General features: G+C 45.5%; 1 protein-coding gene across 2 annotated transcripts; it reads left to right on the forward strand.

Moving 5' to 3' along the window:
- The first annotated feature begins 7 nt into the window (after window positions 1–7).
- Window positions 8–14,784, forward strand: SDHAF2 (succinate dehydrogenase complex assembly factor 2). Of its 2 annotated transcripts, none has more exons than XM_081238668.1 (4): window positions 8–125; window positions 4,607–4,830; window positions 4,911–5,020; window positions 13,249–14,784. In XM_081238668.1, exons 1-4 carry the CDS (start codon window positions 90–92, stop codon window positions 13,377–13,379), a joined length of 501 nt encoding a protein of 166 aa, XP_081094794.1. In that variant the 5' UTR covers window positions 8–89; the 3' UTR covers window positions 13,380–14,784. The 2 variants fall into 2 exon arrangements, with proteins under 2 accessions (XP_081094794.1, XP_081094795.1); XM_081238669.1 differs by lacking the exon at window positions 8–125 and adding an exon at window positions 142–271.
- Window positions 14,785–23,938: the final 9,154 nt, after the last annotated feature.

The following is a 23,938-nucleotide window of genomic DNA, read 5'->3' on the forward strand; positions in this document are numbered from 1 at the left end:
CAGGTCCTCAGAGCCGCTGTCTGCGGAACTGGTGCCCGGAAGTTCCCGGAAGTGGCCGGGCCTCAGGCTTCTGATGCGTGTCGGGTAAAATGGCGGTGGCCGCTGTGTTCCCGGCCCTTACGCGGGTGAGGAGAGTGGGGGTTTTAGGGTACTAGGCAGGCCGCAGTGAGAACTGTATCTCGTCTTCCTCTGAAGTGGAGGCCGAGGGAAGCGTCCAGCTGCCTGATAGCCCAGGGCAAGGGCAGACCCAAGGAGAGGTCGATCTTGCAACGTAGGGAGATTCAGGTTACATCCACCCTTGCCTGAGCCCACTGTGTGTCTGTCTCGTAATATCGTTGAACCGTCAGTCTTCGTGGGAGACCCAATTCAGATTTCACCTATTTCCCAGGTGGAGCTGGCCCGACAGCCTCTGGGCGCCCCTTCTCTTTTTTTAAGTCTCTCTGTTCTTTTTAAGACTTTAGTATCTGTCATGGTTTCACATAGTTTCATAAGATCGTTTTTCTTTTTGAATATAGACTGTTAACACTGTAAACTTCTCTCTTAGAACTGCTTTTACTCAATCTCATAGTTTTGTGATGTGTTTTTGTCTCCAGATATTTTCTAATTCCCTTTTGATTTCTCTTTTTACCCAGTGGTGGTTCAAGAGTGAGAGTGTGTTGTTTAATTTTCACTTATTTGTGAATTTTCCAGTTTTCCTTCTGCTGTTGATTTCTAGTTTCATTCTGTTGTGGTCAGAAAAGATGCTTTGTATGATTTCAATCTTTTTTGTTAAGACTTGTTTCGAAACCTAACATGCTGTCTCTCCTGGAGAATGTCCTCAGTGTGCTTGAGAAGAATGTGTATTCTGCTGCTGTTTAGTGGAATGTTCTGTATATGTATGTTTGGCCCTTTTGGCTTACAGCGTTGTTCATGTCCTCTACTTCCTTATTGATCTTCTGTTTGGATGTTCGATTTATTATTGAAAATGGCTTCTGAAATCTCCAAATATTATTGTGTTACTATTTCTTCCTTCAGTTCCGTCAATATTTGCTTCATATATTTGGATGCTCTGATATCGGTTGCATGTGTAATTGTTGTATCCTCGTCGTGAGTTGACCCTTTTATCATTATATTATGTCCTTTTAAAATCTCTTTTGACAGTTTTGACTTAAAGTTTATTTTGTCTGATATAAGTAGGGCCATCTCTGCTCTTTTGGTTACCTTTTGCATGGAATATATTTCAGACTTTCACTTTCACCCTACATGTTCCCTTACATCTAAAATGAGTTTTTGTAAGGCATATAGTTGGATCTTGTGGGTTTTTTAAAATCTGTTCAGCCACTGTATGTGTTTTGATCGGTGAGTTTAATCCACTTACATTGAAAATAATTACTGATAGGGAAGGACTTACTATTGCCATTTTGTTCATTGTTTTCTCTCTGTCTTATAGATTTTGTGTCCCTTTTTACTCTTTTGCTGCCATCCCTTGTGTTTCACTGATTTTCTTCTATAGAGACATGCTTCAATTCCTTTCTCATTTTTTATTGTGTATAGGTGTTTTCTTTGTGGTTATTGTGGGGCAATAACATATTACATGTTATTGTGTTACATGTTATTGTTACATGTGTTACATATTACATGTTATTGTGTTAATGTTACATAAAACATTTTATAATCTATTTTAAACTGATAATAACTCAGTTTCAATCTCATACAAAAGCTGCTCTTTTACTCATCCCACCTTATGTTATTGATGTCACAATTACATATTTTTGTTGTGTATCCATTAGCATATTTTATAGTTTTTTGTCTTTGTCTTTTAACTTCTAAGCCAGAATTAAACCTGATTTACCCACCATCATTACAGTGTTACAGTATCCTGTGTTTGTCCTATATATACATTTACCAGTGAGCTTTATGCTTTCATATGCTTTTGTGTTACTGTCCAGTGTCCTTTGTCTCCTTTGGGTTTCTTCAATTTGGATGTCCATTTCTTTCCCAAAATTGGGGACGTTTTTGACCATTATTCCTTAAAATAAGCTTTCTGCCCCTTTCTCTCTTTTTTCTCCTTCTGGGGTTCCCATAATATTTATATTGTTCAGCTTGATGATGTCCTATAAGTCCCTTAAGCATACTTCACTTTTTCATTCTTTTTCTTTTTCTTCCTCTGATTGGGTAGTTTCAAATAAACTGTCTTTGAGTTCACTGATTCTTCTGCTTGATCAAGTATGCTATTTAACCCCTGTAGTGAATTTTTCAATTTGGTCATTGTATTCTTCATTTCCAAAAATTTTTTTTAAATATTTCTCTTCATTGATATTCTCATTTTGTTCTTGCATTGTTTTCCTCAGTTCACTGAACATCTTGATGACAGCTATTTTGAGTTATTTGTCAGGTAATTCGTATACCTCTGTTTCCAGGGTTGGTTTCTGGAAGTTTGTTTTATTTCTTTGATTAGGCCTTGTTTTGCCATTTCTTCATGCACCTTGCAACTTTGTGCTTAGATCCATGCATTTGAAAAAACAACCACCTCTCCCAGTCTTTTTGGACTGACTTTGTACAAGGAAAGACCTTTGCCAATCGGTCCAGCTAGAGAATCTGGGGGCCTATCAAACCTTTTGTGTAGAAATGTCTTCTCTAGACTTGTGCATGTAGATTCCCAACTAGAGGGATTTGCTGGCTTTTTTCAAGAGCTCATAATCCCTTGCTCCCTCTGGTGTCTCTTTGTGGTACTACAGGTTCTCTGGAGCTGCCGCAAGCCTCCCAGCTCTCCTTCTCGGCAGCCCCCAGGCTTCAGAGTATCCCAGGTCCCATGAGCGCTGCAGGTTGGCCAAGATGGAAACCAGTCCCTTGTGCAGCTCCTTGAAAAGCAGGAGTTTTGGATGCATGCTCCTCCTTTCTTTCCATTGGCTTCTGTCGGCTGTACCATAGGTCCTCAGAAGCAGCAGCAAGCCGCCCAGTTCTCCTTGGTTTCAGAGGCCCCCAAGTATCTAGAGTATGCTGGGTCCTGTCAGTGCTCTGAGACAGGCAAGACAGAAGCCAATCTCTCAGGCAGCTCCCCGAAAAGCTGGAACGTAGGACACACATTCTACCTCTTCCTCCCCAGGTAGAAGTCAGGAACTGGGGGTTTTCTTCTGCTTGTTTTGTGCTAAGCCACAGGTAGGGACGATGGCGAGTGAGTGTACGCTAGTCCAAACCCTCACCTATTTCTCAGCAGCCCCCAACCTGGCACCTTTTCCATCACACTTAGATTCAGACAAGACAGAAACTAGTCAATCTGGCATCCCCCTGAAAGGCCGCATGTTGGGTGTATGTTTCAGTGTTTTCTTTCCCTCCCAGGGAGAAGCCAGGAGCTGAGAATTTTCTCCAGTTGCACTGGGCTAAGCCAAGGGGAGGGACTATGTTGAATGAGTACCATGAATTTTTCTTCCAGCTGTAGTGCAGCTGGTTTTGTGCTCACCTGAGGTTCAGGAGCCTCTTAGCTGGTTTCTGGATTTCTCATAAAGGAAATTGGTCGGTATATTGTTGGGTAGTTTGTGTCTCCACGGGAGAAGGAGATTGTGGGACTTCCTGTTCCACCATCTTGCTGACGTCACCACCTTCTCATTGCATCTTTTTTTATACGTTTTTTTAAATAAATTTACTATTTAATTTAATTTATTTATTTGGCTGTGTTGGGTCTTTGTTTCTGTGCGAGGGCTTTCTCTAGTTGTGGCAAGCGGGAGCCACTCTTCATCGCGGTGCGCGGGCCTCTCACTATCGCGGCCTCACTTGTTGCGGAGCACAAGCCCCAGACGCGCAGGCTCAGTACTTGTGGCTCACGGGCCCAGTTGCTTCGCGGCATGTGGGGTCCTCCCAGACCAGCGCTCGAACCCGTGTCCCCTACATTGGCAGGCAGATTCTCAACCACTGCGTCACCAGGGAAGCCCTCATTGCATCTTGATAGTTTTTTGCCCTTCTCTAGATTGGGAGACTTTGGGGAATTAGGGGCCATACCATCACCGTATACTCAGATTTTAACACAGGCAGGTGATTAGAATGCAAACCATATTGTAAGAATTTTAAGGGAATGCAAAGGAAGGAGAAAATATTTCTGCTGGAGAGGTTCTGGAAAGACACTGGTTAAGAACATGTTTGCAATCAGGGGTGGGTTCCAGTCTTCACAGCAGTTACTGTTTGGGTGATCTTGGTAAGTCAGTTAACCTCTATGAGCCTCAGCTTCCTAAGCTATAAAGCGGGGACAGTATTAGCATAACTTCTTTTTAAATTTTTTTTATTGAGGTATAGTTGATTTACAGTATTTTATAAGTTTCAGGTGTACAATGTAGTAGTTCACAATTTTTAAAGATTAAACTCCATTTATAGTTATTATAAAATCAGCATAACTTCTTAAGGACTGAAGGAGATCAAATGCATTTTGCACCTAGTAAGTGTTGAGTGAATGACAAGGATGGTCGTCCTTGTTAAAAAGATGTTTGTGGGGACTTCCCTGGCGGTCCGACCGGTGGTTAAGAATCCGCACTTCCACTGCAGGGGGCGCAGGTTCAATCCCTGGTCGGGGAACTAAGATCCCGCATGTCAAGTCCAAAAAAAAAAAAGTGTGATATTTGTGGCTTATTTGTTTCAGATGCTTGCTCTGTCAAGGCGCCACCTAGTGTCTCCTTCACTCAGAGTGACATCATTCAGACGCTGCTACAGAGGTGACAGCCCGACAGATTCCCAGAAGGACATGATTGAAATCCCTTTGCCTCCATGGCGGGAGCGAACTGATGAATCCATAGAAACCAAAAGAGCCCGGCTGCTCTATGAGAGCAGAAAGAGGGGAATGCTGGAAAACTGCCTCCTACTTAGGTAGGGGAATAGGAGTCTGGATGTCACTTCTCTTTGACTGGAGACAGGCTTTTTAACTTCTTTTTCTTTCTTGTTTCTAGCCTCTTTGCTAAGGCACATCTGCACCACATGACAGAGAAACAACTGAACCTCTACGATCGCCTGATTAATGAACCCAGTAATGACTGGGATATTTACTACTGGGCTACAGGTACTAGGCATGATAAGCAACATAAGGTGAAAAGTAGGATGACTTGGGCTGATTTGAGTCTGGAATGGTATTCTGGGCATTTATTTTTCTTTTATCATGTAGTAGACACTCAACCCAAACACTCTTCAGATTTTTCCAGAGCATGCAAAATTTGTTTTATGAGGTAAGGTTCTTTGTTTGCAAGCAAAAGAAACCTGTTCTATCTAACGTAAGCAAAAAAGGGAATTTAGTGGAATTGTATGGGAAGCTCCATACAAAAAGTATCAAAGGGAAGGTTGAAGAAAACCAGGCCAGGAATGGAGTGGAACGAGACAACTCAGGCTGCATAGCACGAGGTCTTCAGGAGTCTCACTCTGGCACCACCTTTGTGAGGAATGAATTCTCATTGTGTATAGTTAGGATTAGCTTTGGCTGTGAGTAAAAATACCCCAAAAAATAATGGCTTAAAGAAGACAGAACTATGTTTCTCTTTCTCATAACAGAAGTTTAGAGGTGGATCCTCCAGAATGCACAGAGGGGTTTCATAGTCACAAAGGCCAGATTCCTCTTGACTTGACTTTCCTTCACCCTCCGCCTGTGTAGGGCTACCTCATGACCCAAGATGGCAGCTGAGGCTCTATCTGTCATGTCCATATTTCAGCCAGGGAAAAAGAGTAGGAGAGTACACCCCATTTTTTATGGATCCTTCTCAAGAAATTATACACCATAATTCCGCTTATTTTCCACCTGCCACACTTTAGTCATATGGCTACACTTCGCCATAAGGAGGAAATAATGTAGCCTATTCCATGTGCCCAGCTAAATTGGGGATCCTATTATCAAGGAAAAATGGGAGAATAGATGTTAGGAGACATCTCATCCATTTCTGTCACTCTGCATCTCCTGTTTTTGTGTTTCCACTCAATATTTGTACCTTAAAATAGAAGCTATTCTATAGGTTCCAAGTGTGAAGTGTGACAATACAGGGTCTAGAGGCTTATATAACCATTAGAAAGCCCACAGAGTGTAAAATATTTACTATCTGGCCCTTTATAGAAAATATTTGCCCCTGACTTAGCATAGTGCATTTGACATTCACCCATGTTGTTGTATCACTAGTTCATTCTTTTTTTTTTTTTTTTTTTTGGCTGCATTGGGTCTTCGTTGCTGTGATCAGGGTTTCTCTAGTTGTGGCGAGCGGGGGCTACTCTTTGTTGTGGTGCATGGGCTTCTCACTGCAGTGGCTTCTTCTGTTGTGGAGCACGGGCTCCAGGCATGCGGGCTTTAGTAGTTGTGGCTCGCGGGCTCAGTAATTGTGGCATGCAGGCTCTGGAGCGCAGGCTCAGTAGTTGTGGTGCACGGGCTTAGTTGCTCTGCGGCATGTGGGATCTTCCCGGACCAGGCATCGAACTTGTGTTCCCTGCATTGGCAGGTGGATTTTTGTGGGATCCTCATGGACTGGGGCATGAACCTACTTCCCCTGCATCGACAGGTGGACTCCCAACCACTGCGCCACCAGGGAAGCCTGGCAGGTGGATTCTTAACCACTGCACCACCAGCGAAGTCCCAATAGTTGATTCTTTTGTATTGAGTGGAATTGCAACGTGTGGATGTACCACAGTTTGTTTATCTGCTGACCAGTTGAAGGACACTAGTATATGTCCAGTTTTAGGCAACTATGAATAAAGCCTAAACTGTAAATCTTTGCATACAGGTTTTTGTGAATGTAGGTTTTAGTTTTGCTTGGGTAAATGCCCAGGAAAAGCGTTTCTGGGTCATATGGTAAATGTATGTTTAACATTATAGCAAACTTTATTGATGGACATTAAAATTTGAATTTCGTATAATTTTCATGTGTCATGAAATATTCTTTTGACTCTTTTCCCTCAACCAGTTAAAAATCATTCTTAGCTCACAGGCCATACAGAAATGGGCAGTATGCCATCGTTTGTCAACTCCTATGCCAAGTAAAAGTGGCCAGACTCAAAGACTCTACACTGTATGATTTCCATTTATATCGTATTCTGGAGAAGGCAAAACTACGTAGCAGAAAACAGACCAGTGATTGCCCAGGACAGAGTGAGGGGGAGAAGGAGATGTTCCACATCTTTACCAACACTTGGTATTGTCAGGGTTTAATTTGTTTTTGTTTTTAGCCATTCTAAGAGGCGTGTAGTGATGTGTCGCTGTAGTTTTAGTTGGCACAACCCTAATGACTAAAGATATTGAGGGTCTTCTCTTTTCTTTTCTTTTAATATTTATTTATTTATTCGGCTGTACCTGGTCTTAGTTGCTGCGTGCAGGATCTTCGATGCGGCATGCGGAATGTTTTAGTTGCGGCATGTGGGATCTAGTTCCCTGACCAGGGATCGAACCTGGGCCCCCTGCACTGGGAGCGTGGAGTCTTACCCACTGGACCAACAGGGAAGTCCCGAGGGTCTTTTCAAGTCATTTGCCATTCATACCTCTTTGGTGTTGTGTCCCTAAATTTTCCTCCTGCCTTTTTTTTTAATTGGGTTTTTTGTTTTCTGTTTCACTACCAGCATTTGATGCTATAAATTTCTAAGCACTGCTTTAGCCTTACGATACAAATTTGGATGTGTTGTGTTTTCATTTTCATTCAATTCAAAATAGTTTCGAATTTCCCTTGTGACTTCTTCTTTGACCTGTGAGTTATTTAGAAGTATGTTTAACTTTCAAATATTTCCAGATTTTCCAGGTATTTTTCTGTTATTGATTCCATTGTTGCCACAGAATGTAGGCTATATAATTTCAGTTCTTTTAAATTTCTTGAAATTTGTTTTATGGCCTGAAATGTGTATATCTTTTTTTTTTTTTTAATCATTTATCTTTGGCTGTGTTGGGTCCTCGTTGCTACGCATGGGCTTTCTCTAGTTGTGGCGAGCAGGGGCTACTCTTCATTGTGGTGCGCAGGCTTCTCATCGCCGTGGCTTCTCTTGTTGCAGAGCACAGGGTCTAGGCGCACGGGCTTCAGTAGTTGTGGCACGTGGGCTCCAATAGTTGTGGCTCGCGGGCTCTAGAGCGCAGGCTTAGTAGTTGTGACACATGGGCTTAGTTGCTCCACAGCATGTGGGATCTTCCTGGACCAGGGCTCGAACCTGTGTCCCCTGCATTGGCAGGCGGATTCTCAGCCACTGCGCCACCTGGGAAGCCTGAAATGTGTATATCTTAATAAATGTTCCATGTGCATTTATTTGAACACAACATGTTGTTCTGCGCTTGTTGATGAAGTTTTCTGTAAATGTCAACAAGGTCAAGTTGCCTGATACCGTTCTTCATGTCTTGTATATTCTGGTTGATTTTGTCTGTACTCTCTATCAATTACTAAGGAGTGTTGAAATCCCCAGCTATAATTGTGGATTTGTCTATTACTCGTTTCAGTTCTCACAGTTTTTGCTTCATATATTTTATAGCTCTGTTATTATGTGAAGACATATTTAGGATTGTTAGATTTTCTTGATGAATTGAGTCCTTTATCATTATATAATGTCTGTCTTTATTGCTGATAGTTCCAAAGTGTCTGATAGTAGACACTCCAGCTTTCTTTTGATTCGTGTTTGCATGGTATATATTTTTCCATTTATATTAGTTTTCTATTGTTGCCACAAACTTTAGTGACTTTAAGCAACAACCGTTTGTTAGTGCACAGTCCTGTAGGTCAGAAGCTGTGCCCAGATCTCACAGCCTGAAATCAACGTCATCTCTTCTACATTCCTGCCCGGAAGCTCATTCAGGTTTCCGGGAGCATTCATTCCCTGAGGTGTAGGACTGAGATCCTGGTTGTCTTGCTTGCTGTTAATGTCTTTCAGCTTCTAGAAGCTGCTCTCGGGTTCTTGCCACATGGCCCCTCTGTCTCAGCATTGGAGATCCTCCCTCACGTGGAATCCCTCTCATGCTTTAAATCTCTCTGACGTCCCCTTCTGCCACCAGCTGGAGAAAATTCTGCTTTTAAAGAGCTCACATGGGCTTCCCTGGTGGCGCAGTGGTTGGGAGTCCGCCTGCCGATGCAGGGGACACGGGTTCATGCCCCGGTCCGGGGGGATCCTGAGTGCCGCGGAGCGGCTGGGCCCGTGAGCCATGGCCGCTGGGCCTGCGCGTCCGGAGCCTATGCTCCGCAGCGGAGAGGCCACAGCAGTGAGAAGCCCGCGTAACGCAAAAAAAAAATAAAAAATAAAAAAATAAATCTCACGTGAGTAGGTCAGAACCACCTAGATAATTTTCCTGTCCTGACTGTGCCATATAACATAACCCAGTCATGGGTGTGAAGATCATCATATTCACAGTCCTGGGGATTACACAGGGCAGTGGGAGATACTGAGGGCCAACCTAGAAGTCTGCTTACCACACCATTCTTTTAATTTATCTTTGTCTTTAAATTGAGCTTCTTATAGATAGCATATATAATCTTTTTTTTTTTTTTTTTTTTGGTACACGGCCCTCTCACTGCTGTGGCCTCTCCCACTGCGGAGCACAGGCTCCAGACGTGCAGGCCCAGCGGCCATGGCTCACGGGCCCAGCCGCTCCGTGGCACCGGACCGGGGCACGAACCCGTGTTCCCTGCATCGGCAGGCGGACTCCCAACCACTGCGCCACCAGGGAAGCCCATGATCATTCTTTTTTATCCAATCTTATAGTCTTTATCTTTTCATTGGTGTGTTTTGGCCATTTACACATAATTAATTACCAGTGTGGTTGAACTAAAATCTACCATCTTTTTTTTTTGTTTCCTGTTTCTGCTACCTGTTCTTTGTTCTCTTCCCCCTCTGTTACCATGGATTTTTTGGGGGGGGTATTTAAAATTTCATTTTATCTCCATTATTGGTTTATCATTTATATCTCTCTATAATTTTTTAGTGATTGCCCTAGGATTTACAGTATACATCTTTAATTAATCATAGTCTACCTTCAAGAATAGTATACTGTCTCATGTATAATGTAAGAACTTTCAGTAGTACACTGCAATTTCTCTCTTCCATGCTTTGTGCTTTTGTTGTCACACTTTTTACTTTTACTTAAGTTGTAAGTCTACACTACATTTCTGTTGTTTTACTTTAGACAGTTATCTTTAGAGCAATTTAAAATAAGGGAGAGAATACATTGTGTTTTGTATTTTGTAAATATGTAAATTATAACACACTATATATAAATATGTATGTAACATATAACACATATTATGTATAAGGTACATTATATTTACCTTCATTTTAATCATCTCTGGAGACCTTCATTTCTTTATGTAGATCCATGTTTCTCTGGTATCATATTCCTTCTGCTTGAAGAACTTCCTTTAATATTTCTTGTAGTGTAGGTTGGCTATTATGAATTATCTCAGCTTTTGTTTGTCATTTTCAAAAGATATTTTCAGTGGATATAGAATTACAGGTTCACAATTATTTCTTTTATTTTTAAAAATTATTTATTTATTTATTTTATTTACTTACTTACTTGGCTGCACTGGGTCTCAGTTGTGGCAGGTGGGCTCCTTAGTTGCGGCTCACCGGCTCCTTAGTTGCGGCTTGTGAACTCTTAGTTGTGGTACACATGTGGGATCTAGTTCCCTGACCAGGGATTGAACCCAAGCCCCCTGCATTGGGAGCTCGGAGTCTTAACCACTGTGCCAGCAGGGAAGTCCCCACAATTATTTTTTTCAGCACTTTACACGGGCACTCTTCTTTTGTGAGGCTGTTAGTATGCAGGAACGAGTCAGTCTGGTTAGGAATTGAGCTGGATTTGGATCTGTGTTTCCTACCTTATGTTATTGTTGGAAATTTTTCATCCATTATCTCTTCATATGTTTCTTCTGCCTCATTTTCTTCCTCTTTTCCTTCTGGGATTCTAGTTACACTTGGTTTAGACAGATATTGTCCCGCAGCTTTTGGATTCTGTGTTTTGTGTCTTTTACTCTTATTTTTCTTTTCATGTATTAGTTTGAGTAATTTGAATTGGATAATACTTATTGACCTTTCTTCCACTTCACTAATTCTTTCCTTGACCATTAAATATTATGATGAGTCCATTCTGCTTATGGGCTACTATATTCCTATTTTTATTTTTAACATTTCCATTTGACTTTCACAGTTTCCACCTCTGCTGGAGCTCCTTATCAGTTCATGCATTTTTCCTACTTTTTCCACTAGCACCTTTAACATAATAGTCATAGTTACTTTATTTAAATCCCCTGTCTAATAGTTCTAACATCCACGTCATCCCTGAGTCTGTTTCAGTTGATTGCTTTGTCCTTTCACAGTGTGTTGTTTTTCACTTTTCTTTTGTGTGTGTGTTAGGCACAGTTGATTAAATGTTAGACATCATGAGTGAGACAGTAAAAACTGAGGGAAATGGTATTTATGCTTAGAAATGGGCATGATTCTTCTGCCGGGCTGTTGGAATCGAGTCAGTCTAGTTAGGAGTTAAGCTTGCTTTGGATTTTGTTATTGCTTTAGTTCCCTTCAGTTCACCACCAGCCTCTATTGTTACCATGTGCATCTTCCTCTATTTCTGTGCTTCAAAGGAAATCTCTCCCCATGCTGCTCTTGCCCGCTCCCAGCTGTAGATACCTATTGATTTCCACTTGGTGCTTGTTGGTTTGGGGAAGGGAGGGTATTCTCTATTATCCGGGTCCAGCATTGGTCCCTGTGGCCATGGGTCTTGGGGGTGGGCTTTCTCAGTGATTCTGCTGGTCCCGTCAGGGCAGAGGATTTTTTTTCTTTTACCCTTCCACCAGCCCAAATGTGTCCTCACATGTGCCCTGTAGGAGACAGGATTCGCTGATCTACTCCCAGCCCCTTGAGGCTTTTGTTCTTCAGAGAAGGAAGGACCAGGCTGGGCATTATGCTTTTTTGGGTGGGCGGGCAGTATTGGCTGCTCCCCTCCTCCTGGCCTGTATCACTGAGGGAGGCTTTCTCCAGCTTCCTGCTCTGGACACAGTCTTTGTCATGTGCATACTTAGTGGGGGATTGTTGAGAAGAACCTGCACATTGGGGCAAATTCTCCTTGTGTCTGTGGCTCCTAGAGATTTTTGTACCTCTCATGCTAGCCTACTTGGCTTTCAGCAGTTGATGAACAATTTTAGCTAAATTCTACTTAGCTGTTTGTATGTGCCCAGCGCCTCATCTTCCTGTGCCCTCTCTCAAGTGAGCATGTGTTCCTATCCATTTTCTCCTTTGAGGGGTCTCTCTTTGCTTAGATTTTATTCTCTTGGGTGCCCTGTGACCTCAGCTCTCTGATGACTTCAGAAAGTTACGATAGTTCTACTTTTATCTGACTTTTTCTTGTTGGGCTGAGTATAATGTTCTTTCCAACTTTCAGCATCCTAGGGGGAAGCCTAAACCTCCTTGATCTTATTCTGGTCGTCACACACAGAAAAACAGATGCCAGGCCCACCACATACCAGGCTCTGTGCCAAGTGAGGGGAAATCAAACTTTGTTTGGGGGAATTCCCTCTCCTAGCATTGTACCTAGTCTTGCTAGGAGGGTAATTCCAAAGCATATTACCTAAGGTTTCCCAGTGGGAGGCTTTGCTTGTAATTTGAACCTTAAGTGAGCATCTCACGGTTGGAAAGAAAGATTGGAGATGAGCAGCATCCTGCCAGGCTCTCTTGCTCTGGCCTGAGGCTGGCATCCTCATCTCTCTGCTCTCGGTGCGTTTGTTACCTCTCCATGCAAATCTGGTTCTCCAGGTTCATGTTAATTTGGGGGGCCTCTATTAGCTTTCCAGTAAATTCTTTCATGCTTAAGTTTACTAGTTATCAGTCGCTGTCACTTACATCCAAGGATTTTTGCCTCAGGAAATATATAGGCTAGAAGGGAAAACACAGTACTCAGAAAACAACTGAAGTACCAAATGCAGAGCAAAACAATACGGCCAAGATTGGACAGGCCAGGGGTCAGCAAGATTGCTCATGGAAGACCAGATAGTAAATGTCATCGTCTTGCAGTCATATGGTCTCTGTGGCAACTACTCAACTCTGCCATCGTAGCACAGAAGCAGCCACGGACAGTATGTAAACAAGGGAGAGCAGCTGTCCCAGTAAAGCTCTTTACAAATACTGGCTGCTGTAGGTTGCCAACCCGCGGTACAGGCTGCCGTGTATGTTCAGAGGAAGAATGGAGCTGCTCTTTGTATCCACTGTGGTTTTTGGCCAAGGCCAGTGTTTCGAGTTTCAAGATCCTTATACCTGGCAACTGACTGACCAACGTAATTCTTTTTGCCCATCCTTCTCTTGCAGAAGCAAAACCAGCCCCAGAAATATTTGAAAACGAAGTCATGGCCCTACTGAGAGACTTTGCTAAGAACAAAAACAGAGAGCAGCGACTGCGGGCCCCAGATCTCGAATATCTCTTTGAAAAGCCACACTGAGCTGAGCGCCACTGCCTGCCTGGCCTCGGTCTGCAGATGCTCACTGCTTATGATGGGTATTGGCCTTGATGTCCTGCTTCTCCTTAGACGCTCAGCCCACCCAGACCGTTGGTCCTGCCTCCAGTGATGGACCCGCCTCTCTCCTGAGGACGTGTAAATGTTCAGTGTATCTCATTCTAAGACCTTGTGGTTCCGTTCTAAGCCTCAAAGCAGTTTGTCTAAGTTACCGGTGTTTGGGCCCGACTTCTCTCTGGCTCCACGGGAGGGCACTGTAGGGGAAGCGATTGTGCCAGCTCATTGCTTCAGCCAGAAGTGAGCTCAGTGCAGAGGGGCAGCCGGCTCTTCGTGCTGTGTGGAAAGCTCCCCGGGTGACCCAGGGCTTTGTTCCAGTGAAATTCCCCCTTCCAACCTGGGATGGTTCTTTCTGCCAAGGGAGGCTGATCCAAGCCCCCCGAGCGGAATCCTTCAAAGGCCCAGCAGGCAGAATGAGGGCAGCGGGCAGGAATGGTGTGGGCGTGCTCCTTAAGAGTCAGCATCCTCATCAGATTTTCTCTAAAATGCTCACTTTGTGAATTGAACGATAATTGAATATTAAAGAGTATTTTACAAAGGAAATCACAACTCGCCAGCCCTCACACAATTCTTTTAATTTTGTCTCTTATGTAATCCACAGGCATACGTTTATAGAGCTTTACAAGTTCACAGTCGTAGGTTTTATCTTCATGCAGCACTATAGCAAATATTTTCTATATTTCTACAGTCTCCATGATCGTTTTAGTTGACAAACTAATAATGCATAAGAAATAATATGTTAGGATGAATTAGCTGAAAGTGTTTAGCTCTAGGACTAGAAGATTTCGACATTGCCGGGAGGGTAGTCTCACTGGAGGAATTTTCCCTTAGGAGCTGTAATCCAGTCAGAACGGCCATTGCCCAGACTGGGCCAGGACCATTAAAGGTGCGATCGGAGGAAAGCAGGCCAGAATTGCTAGGCGGGCAGTTCGTGAGCACAAGAGCTGCACGCAGGCAGGAGGTACACGTTTCCAGCATTATTGAGCTTCGGGGTTCCCACGGAGCTTCCTCATGATCCTGCCTGCCCCTCAGTGTCCCTGGCTGAGGAGAGAAGAGGAGAGAACCAGCCTTTATTTACTTACATGATCTCAGTAGAGCTTCACAACTCTCCTGCAGACAAGTGGTGTCACACCTATTTTGTAGATGAGAAAGTGGGCTCAGAGAGAGTGATTTGTCCAAGATTAAGTCGCTACTCGGTCAGAAAGCCAGAATCTTGCTTAGTTCAGTCTGTCTCCAAAGCTCATGAACTTTCTGCCAGAACATGCTACCTTACTGGTGGAAACTGTGTAGAAATCTATGCTTTGAGAAGTTATAGTAAAGAAACTTGACGGTTCTGAGCCATGACCTGTGAGTCACATAGGGCAGGGGTCCCCAACCCCCCGGCCATGGACTGGTACTGGTCCACGGCCTATTAGGAACCTGGCCGCACAGCAGCAGGTAAGCGGCGGGCAAGTGAGCAAACTTCATCTGCCGCTCCCCATTGCTTGCGTTACCGCCTGAACCATGGCCCGTCTGTGGAAAAATTGTCTTCCATGAAACTGGTCCCTGGTGCCATAAAGGTTGGGGACCACTGACACAGGGAACAGGAAGCTGCCAGGTGCTTCCCAAAGTAAGCACTTGGTCACCCACGGTAGCGCTCGTAAAGTGAGGGTAGGAACCGGTTACAAGCCACATCCTGACTCTGCTGCTTACTGTCTGGATAAAGGAATTGCCTTGAGCCTCGATTTCCTCATCTATGAAATGGGGATGATGATGCTCCCTGTCTTAACTATTTGTGAAGATCAGACGTGAAGAGATACAGCACACGGAGCTCTTCCGTGGTCCCCAGCACGCAGTAAGCTCTCGGTAGATATTAGGTGTCAGCGTTAGGTCATGGCCTCAGCCTGAGATTTAGGAGCTGTCTCCTAACACAAATGGCCTGCCATGTCAGCGAGGTCACCAGAGCTTCATGCAAGGCAGAGTCCTGCAGGTAGGAAAGCCAGACCTGTTAAGGAACCATGGGATGTCTTACCAGCCAGTAAAGACTGGAGAGAAAACAGACCCTGGTGTCAAGGACTTCGGTGGAAAAATCTGTAGCACTGTCACCTAAACAAGGAATGGGAGTGAGAAATGGCGGTCAGAAGCAGACATCGATCGCCCTGGGAGCTCACCACAGACTCTGGCCAATCTCTCGGGCCTCATTTGATGTACTGTGTGGAGAACGTTAAACAGAATTTATGTAGAGAGATGTCTGGACTGTCAGAAGTGCACATGAGTTGGGCAGTGACTTACGTATCTATCCTGGACTCTTATGCAACAAACCCCAGCAGCCAAGTATGCAGCTTGGGCTTTATCCCCCGGGGGTTTGATCTCTCCTAACCCTGACTTTGTCTTATTTAACATAACGTTCAGCTGCTGCTACTTTGACCTGGGAATGGCATGCTTCTAAAGGCGATGTTTTCTTCCCAGGCTGCTGTCTTGTGTCATCTCTGAAAGTGAAGGATCTTGCTTAACTTCAGCTGCTCAGTGTCAGACCAGGGGTGCTATGTAAACAGTTTTTCCCTTTATTAGGCATTAAGTAAAACTGGGCCAGCCACAGGACATTTTTTAAAAATTAATAAACATATTGGAAGGGGCAGCCACCCCGCAAGGATCTGTGATGAACAAAGCTGGACTTATTCCTCTCCCTGTGACACATCACTGCTCACTGACCTCATTCAGAGCCTCTGTGGGACACACAGGCGTCTGGCCCTGCCCTGTCCCATCTGAAGTGGTCTCACAAGACCTGTCGCACAGGCTCCCACATCAGACGTCAAACTGGGGCAGTAAAAGCTGTCCTCTCCCCATCATTTCCTCTCTTAATCATTTTAAGTCTTCAGAATCCATAAGCCAAATCCCTTTTGCCCGACCCTGAGCCTTAGATGGGGCCTATCTGTCGGGGTCATCGCAGAGGCACCTCTGGCTGGCGTTGGCCATCGTCTGGAGGTCATCTGCTCTGTGTCTTCAGCTCAGTGAGGGTGGCACTGACCCAAACCTTGTTCGTATTTTTAAACATCCCCAGGGAAAGATTCCACTGGGGGAGTAGAGAGTCTTTTATCTTTCCATCCATCTGCTAGCGTGGCTAGACAGGAAGTTTCCATGATGGGGAAGTTCACGCAGCCTTAAATGGCAAGCAGGGCTGGGAGACCTGCGCCGACAGCATCTTATTGGTGCAGCCCGTCGTATCTGAGGATGGAGGACTTGCCATCCTGCAGCTGCCAAGCTGAGGGTGCTGATCAGCTCCCAGTTAAGCCACCTTGTTCGCTTTCCCAGTGAACCCTCTGGCATTGAGGACCAGCGTTAGGCTCTTCCCTAGTCAGGTGACATGGCATCGGTGAGACAGGTGACCTGAGGCAAGGAGTGGAGTGCTCCTTTGCCTTTAAGAAACAAATGTCTGTCAGCAGTCGGACATTTCAGGGCGGATGGTGGAAAAGTTGAAGCCATCCAAGATAAATAGCATCAGGCGTCCAAGGAGAAGACGTGCAGAGGGGAAATCTACCTCCTCGTAACCTGAGAGGTAGTCTTTTGCTAGGTCCCGGGTCTCGCCTGAATCCAGATACTCCTGCCAAGGAGGAGAATGTTCTCTTAAAAAGGACAACGTGAACACATTTTACGTAACTACACATCACAGCATGTAGAGTTAAAACAAATTATGATGTTAAGATGTACATTTTGTTTCTCAGTGGATTTCAGTTAGTTAGTATGTGGTGAAATGTTCACAGTTGGTGATGCCCTGGGACACGTGTTGGAGAAATAAAGCAGAGCAGTTCAGGGCAGCTGCCTGGGGGTCAGGCCTAAGGTAGAGTCCTGGCTCTCCCCTTGGTCAGCTGGGTTGGTCACGTCGTTTAACCTCTCCACGCTTCTGTGTCTCTCATCTGTAGAAAGGAAAGTCAAAGAACCACCTCAGGTGTGGGTGTAAGGACTAAAGAAGTCACCTGTGTGAAGTGCTCAGCACAGTATCTGGCACCTGAGCGACACTCGTAATCACGGCTAATGGTGGTGGTGGCCGAAGGCACGCCCAGCACTGCTAAGAGCATTCCTCGAATGACGTCACTCAGGCCTCACAACAGGGAGCTGAGACAGGCACAACTATCATTCCCATGGCCAGGTGAGGAAAGTGAGGCCTGGTGAGATGAAGCTGCTTGCCGGAAGCCGCAGGCGGGAAGCGTGGGAGCTGGACTCAGAAGCCAGGCAGTGGGCCTCCAGGGCCTGTGCACCGAGGCCCCATCTGCTACCTCGAAACGCAGAACTGTCGTCATTACTCTTCTGCCCTGACTCCTCACCTGCATCTTGCCTTGGTCCATGGACGACTGCTGTGCAGAGTCCTTCGCGGAGACCCCCTCTCGGTTCCCTATAGGCTCCCCCCTCCCCCTCGGGCCCTGACTCTTGTAGGGATGATATCACAGCCTCAGCCGTTCCAGCCTGAACACCTGAGCCCTCCAAGGAGGACAGGTGCAACCTAGCTCTCCAGGTGACGGTCTGGAGTTCAGAGAGACTGCCTTTGGATTTTCGGGGGGCCAGGGGCAGGGCTCGATCTCTGCCCTGCTTCAAGGCTTTCATCCTTACCCTGAGCAGCAGAGGTGAGGATGGAAGCTCTCTGGGTCTTGCTGTCACTATCCGTCTTTTCCTTCCAAGCCACAGGCTGTCTCAGAGCTGGATGTGGCTGGTCGGAAAGACTATGTGAACCCCATTCCAGGGCCCTCAGCTGAGTTGTCCAGCCTCTATTGCACCCACTGGCTCCAGCACTTTTGCTGACAAGCCACTGCTGGTTGCTCCTAAGAGCACAGGCTCTCCCCTGCTCCCCTGTCTCTCTTTGCTCCCACCCCTAAGCAGAGTCGTGCAGAGTGAGAAAGTTTTAGTAGCTGTCATACTAGATGCTGTGTTTCCTGCGCAAATAGAAACAGCAGTGGGCTTGGTCCAAACAGGAAGAGTGATGCTCCGAAATCTAATTAGAATGTTACGCTATAATGGTCTTCACTAGATGCTGGGGATCAGAGAAGGATTTTTTTTTTTTTTTTTTTTTTTTTGGTCACGCTATAAAGTGTGCGGGATCTTAATTCCCTGACCAGGGATCGAACCCATGTCCCCTGCAGTGGAAGCACGGAGTTTTAACCACCGGACTGCCAGGGAAGTCCCTATCATTTCACTCTTTATTTCACTGATTCACAAGCAGAGGTTGTCAGCCCTAGCACCATGTGCTAGGCCTAGTGCCAGGCCCAGGAGACAGAGGTGAATGAGATACAGCCCGTGCTCCGGAGGACCTTCGAAGGAGGATAAGCGAACAGGAGAGAAGTGAGGATTGGTCCGTGTGTCTCAGGCACTGACTCAACTGGGCACAGGCCGTGGGACATCCAGCCTCATGTGACAGGCGCACCTCCAACCAGGCCGTGGAGCTCTGAGACACCTACTTTTAATATCCTAGAAATAGCTTCCCTTGTTCTGAATTCACTCTCACCGATGAATTGTATGAGGGTCTGGCAGACTTTTAGCCCTTGTAGCCACGCCCTTTGCTGTGATTTTGCAGGGCCCTCCCCTCTGACCCTGGGGTCAGCCAGGGCCTTGCTTGGCCAATGGATGTCAGTTATCATGAAGTAAGCAGGGCCTTGAAAAGCACTGGCACAACCGGGCTTGCTGGAACTCTTGTACCTCTTCTGCCACCACCTGAAAGCCTGCCCAGCTTAGCTTTCCGGAGGATGAGAGTCATGTGTCGAAGTCATCCCTTTCCCCTTAGCCAAAGTCAGCTGGTAGGCAAGTGAGACTAGTCAAGACCAGAAGAATTACCCAGCCAAGCCCAGTCCAAACTGCAAACCCAAAGACCCTTAAGCTAAATAAATTCTTATTATTTGAAGCCACCAAGTTAGGGGGTGATTTGTTATGCAGCATTATAGCTGCCTACAGTTACCAACAGTATTATAGCTGTTGGTAACTGATAACAGATGGTAATTGGGCTTCCAGTGTAGATTTGCTTATAGAGAAAAAAAAAAATCACCGACTGAACAGCGTGAGTGAGTATCCTGTCCCCTGGGCAGGTGAACTTTTCACTGTAATACTTTTTAAAAGGAGGCTGCTTAGTATATCAGACTCTTGTGAACTTAGTATCAGTCTCATACAAACACATGTAATTCCTCCTCGACTGTTTGAACAGCCAACATGTACCGAGTGCTTTTCCTAGACCACACATTGGGCTAACACAGTACCTGCATTGACTCACTCAGTTCCTATGACAGCCCTATGAAGTAGGTTGTACTGTTATCTTCATTTTGCCAATGAAGAAACAGGCCCAGAGGAATTGAGTTACTCGCCCGTGGTGACATTGGCTTAGCACTTGGGCAGAAGTGATCAAAGTGATGTAGGACCCTTGAAAAGTAGGAGTTCTGTTTTCTGCACTAGCAAAACACTGGGTAAAGCTAATGCCTGCTCTGACTGGGCAGGTACCCTATGTGTTTTCCAAGCTGGCAGCCCACAAGGAAGAGGCTGGAAAGCAGAAAAACCAGTCATCCCTGTTGGCTACTACTGGCCGCATTTGGTGAGGATTTAGAAGGACGAGATGAGCTCAGCAAAGAATTACCTGGTGTTCAAGTAGGAATGAAAGGAAATAGAATCCAGAAGTCTTGGGCCTTCCAGGGTTAAAAATCTATACGCTAAATAGAAAAAGATGAGATATAAGCAACGCTTTGGGCAACAAAGGCTCAGTAAGACTTTTGCCTTAGATGAAGTGTCTCAGGACAGGATCAGATTAAAGGCCTGCCTCCTATTTATTGTTCTAAATGTGCCTCAAGATGGACACTGAGGAGGGGAACCAGCAAAACAAGTTAGGCTCAAGAATTAGGTCTAGGGAAAGACTGGGTGAGTGTGGCCACTGGCACATGAAACCTTTTCCTTTCCTGCTCTTCACAAGTCAACTTCACCAAGGGGCTGACTACACTCACCTCCACTTCCTTGTCTCCTTGCCTTATCTTCACCTCTCTAGCTTTCCACCTCATTATTTGAATGAAAGCATCTCTCACTAAGGTCACCAGGACCTCCACATTACTAAATCCAGTGGCCATTATTCAAAGCTTTACTCTTCCCTCTGACCAATGATAGAAACCTCCCCGTCCCTTGGTTTTCGTGATTCAGCATTTCCTTGCATTTCCTTCTGCCTTTTCAGCCACACCTCTACCTCTTTGGAGGCATCTCACCCCCACCCACCTCCACCCCCAACCCGTCATTAAATTTGAAGTTCCTCATGATGCTGTCCTAGGAGCCCTCCTTTTTTTCTCTGTACACCCTCTAGTGATCTCACCCACACCAGGGTATGGACACTTTTTTTTTTTTTTTTTTTTCTGGCCGTGCTACGCACCTTGCAGGATCTTAGTTCCCCGACCAGGGATTGACCCCAGGCCCATGGCAGTGAAAGCCCCGAATCCTAACCACTGGACCGCCAGGGCATTCCTGACAATTCTTTCTTTCTCTCTTTCTTTCTTTCTTTCTTTCTTTCTTTCTTTCTTTATTTTTGGGTGTGTTGGGTCTTCGTTTCTGTGCAAGGGCTTTCTCTAGTTGCAGCGAGTGGGGGCCACTCTTCATTGCGGCGTGCAGGCCTCTCACTATCGTGGCCTCTCTTGAGGAGGAGCACAGGCTCGAGACATGCAGGCTCAGTAGTTGTGTCTCATGGGCCTAGTTGCTCCGCGGCATGTGGGATCTTCCCAGACCAGGGCTCGAACCCGTGTCCCCTGCATCGGCAGGCAGATTCTCAACCACTGCGCCACCAGAGAAGCCCTCCTGACAATTCTTAAATCTATGTTTCAAACCATACTTTCCTTTGAGCTCCAGCCTGCACATCTAACTGCCAGCTGGACTCCTCCAGTGTGTCTCAAAGGTCCAGCAAACTCAGCACATCCAAAAGGGAACCAGGCTATTCCCCTTTCCTGACCTACCTCCCAACACCTCCCTAGTCTTCCTCTGTAGTCTCTCAGCGAAGGGCATCAGTATCCATCCAGTCACTCAAGCTAGGAAGTGTTCTGAACCCCGCCCTCTCCCTCCATTTCATCCCCAAGACTGGTTGACTTACCTCCAAAACATCTCTTGGATCCATCCACTTCTTCCTGTCTCAGCATCATCACCATGGTCAAAGCTACTCCCATCCTTCAGCTGGACAACTGCTACAGCCATCTGAACCCTCTTTGAATCTGTTCTCTACCTGCAGCCCTGAAACCAGTGTATTCCAATGCATTGTTCTGACCATGGCTTCCCCCTCCTGAAAACCCTTCAATTTCTCTTAAATAAAAATGAAAACCCTTAACATGACCTTTAAGGTTCCTGCCTGGGATGCCCACACCTTAAACATCATCTTGGTCCCACTCTCAGTTTCTGTGCTCCAGCTCCCCCTAGGCTCCTTCAGCCTCTCATCCTCTCCACGATCTCTCCCACCACAGGGCCTTTGCACGGTTCCCTCTGCCCAGAGTGCTCTTTCCTCCCTTTCCTTCTTCACTCCTATCCTCTTTCAGATCTCTGCTCAGGTGCCACTTCCTCAGAGAAGCCCTCTCTAACATCTCAATTTTAAATCCATCACTCTCTGATCAATGCCTGTCTCCCCATTGGACTTCAAGTTCCACGAGGACAGGACTAGATCTATTTTTGTTCACCTGAGATCTGTAGTACCTGGCACATCGCTTGGCATGTAGAAGGTGTTCCCAATTATTTAAGAAATGAGTAAAAAAAAATTGATGTACCAATCTGATTGCAGAGCTCAAAACAAACCTTCCCAACAGCAAGACCTGTGGGTCTGCAGGAGTCAGAGGCCTCTTGGGTCTCCTGCCGTCCTGAGATTTTTTTTTTCCCTTCCCTAGTTCCCATGGTTCAGTGTGCTTGAAGGATCGGTCCCCTTCTTCCCAGGTGGCTGGATGCCCTCGGACTGGGGAGAAGGGTTTTAATGAATAAGATCTGTCTTTCTCACTGTGGAAAGTGGAGAGAGTTCTTGGTTCTCTGCCCAGGCGTCTGGAGGACCTGAGATGCTAAAAGAAGCGAACTCCCAAAGCCAAGCATGCTTCAGGAAATAGATGCACCGGAGGGCCCTGGAGCCAGGGCCTCTGGGGTCCATCCTCCCCTGCTGAGCGTGGGCCTCACATTTCCCACAAGGAAGCAGAAGTAGCTGGGACTCGTGTCTGCATGGGTGCTCTGTACTTGCTCGCTCTCTGCTTTCTTATTCCCCACTCAGTGTGGTGGACCTTCTTAGAATCTCCCCCGACCACTCATCCCCACCAAGCACGTATACTCCCTGCCTTGGTTGTAGCCTTCAAACTGTTTTCCCAGGTAGCAATGTTCTCCGCCCTTCCCAGATGCAGGGAGGCGGGTGGCGCCTACTGTGGCCTCCCAAGCCAGGCTTTCCCTGGGTCGTCTCACAACAAGCCTCCTTTCAGAGGAGATCGCATTATCCCATTTCTACACGAGGAAACTGAAACTCAGAGAGGCTTGCTCTCAGCCACACAGCTGGCAAGCAGCAAAACAGGGGTTAAATCAAGCTTGCCCCAGAACTTGTGTACTTCCCAGCACCCTACTTGTCCCAGACTTACCCTGTTCACTCATTGCCATCGTGAGCTCTGCCGTATCCATGCACCATCTATACTAATATTCACTTGCTATCTTTCTTAAGTTGAGCCCCTTTTTATTTAAACTAATTTTATTTTATCTTTCTCAACTCTTTTTTTTTTTTCTTTTGGCCACGCCACGCAGCTTGCGGGATCTTAGTTCCCCGACTAGCGATTGAACCTGGGCCCTGGCCGTGAAATCACCAAGTCCTAACCACTGGACCACCAGGGAATTCCCTAGACAAATTAATTTAAAAAGGAAACTTGACATCATCACTGTAAATGGAAAAAGTCATATCGGTAGTGTCACTTGCCAAAATTAAAACGGTAACTATAAAAATAAGTGCATAAAATGTTATTGAATTTTTCTAAATTATAAAAAATTTCAAACACACAGCAATGTTTAACGAGTTTTATGGTAAGCACCCATATATCCAGCACTTAGATAACCATTAACTTTTCACTCTACTTGATTCGCTGCATATCTGTCCATCTTTCCATCCCACTTTCCACCCATTCATCCATCTACTTTTGGATGCATTTCAAAAAAAATTACAGACATCAGAACACTTCCCCTAAATACTTCAGAATGCATACATATCATTAACTCGACTTTGTTATTTTGTATTTAAAGTTTTTTTCTCTTTTGCTGTAAAATGTACATACAGTGAAATGCACAAATCTTAACTCTGCATTTGCTGAGTTTTGACAAATGCTTGCATCAACCTCCTGTCAATATGCAGAAATTCCCATCACCCCAGAAATTTCCCTCATGCTCCATCCCAGTCGGTCCTCACAGCACACCTCCCCACAGCCCAAGCAACCGTATCTCTGATTTTTTCTCTGCCATAGATTAGTTCTGTCTGTTGTAGAATTTCATATAGATGGAATCATACAGTGTGG

The sequence above is a fragment of the Mesoplodon bidens genome (assembly GCF_964165515.1).
Source record: "Mesoplodon bidens genome assembly, chromosome: 7".
Taxonomy (NCBI): domain Eukaryota; kingdom Metazoa; phylum Chordata; class Mammalia; order Artiodactyla; family Ziphiidae; genus Mesoplodon; species Mesoplodon bidens.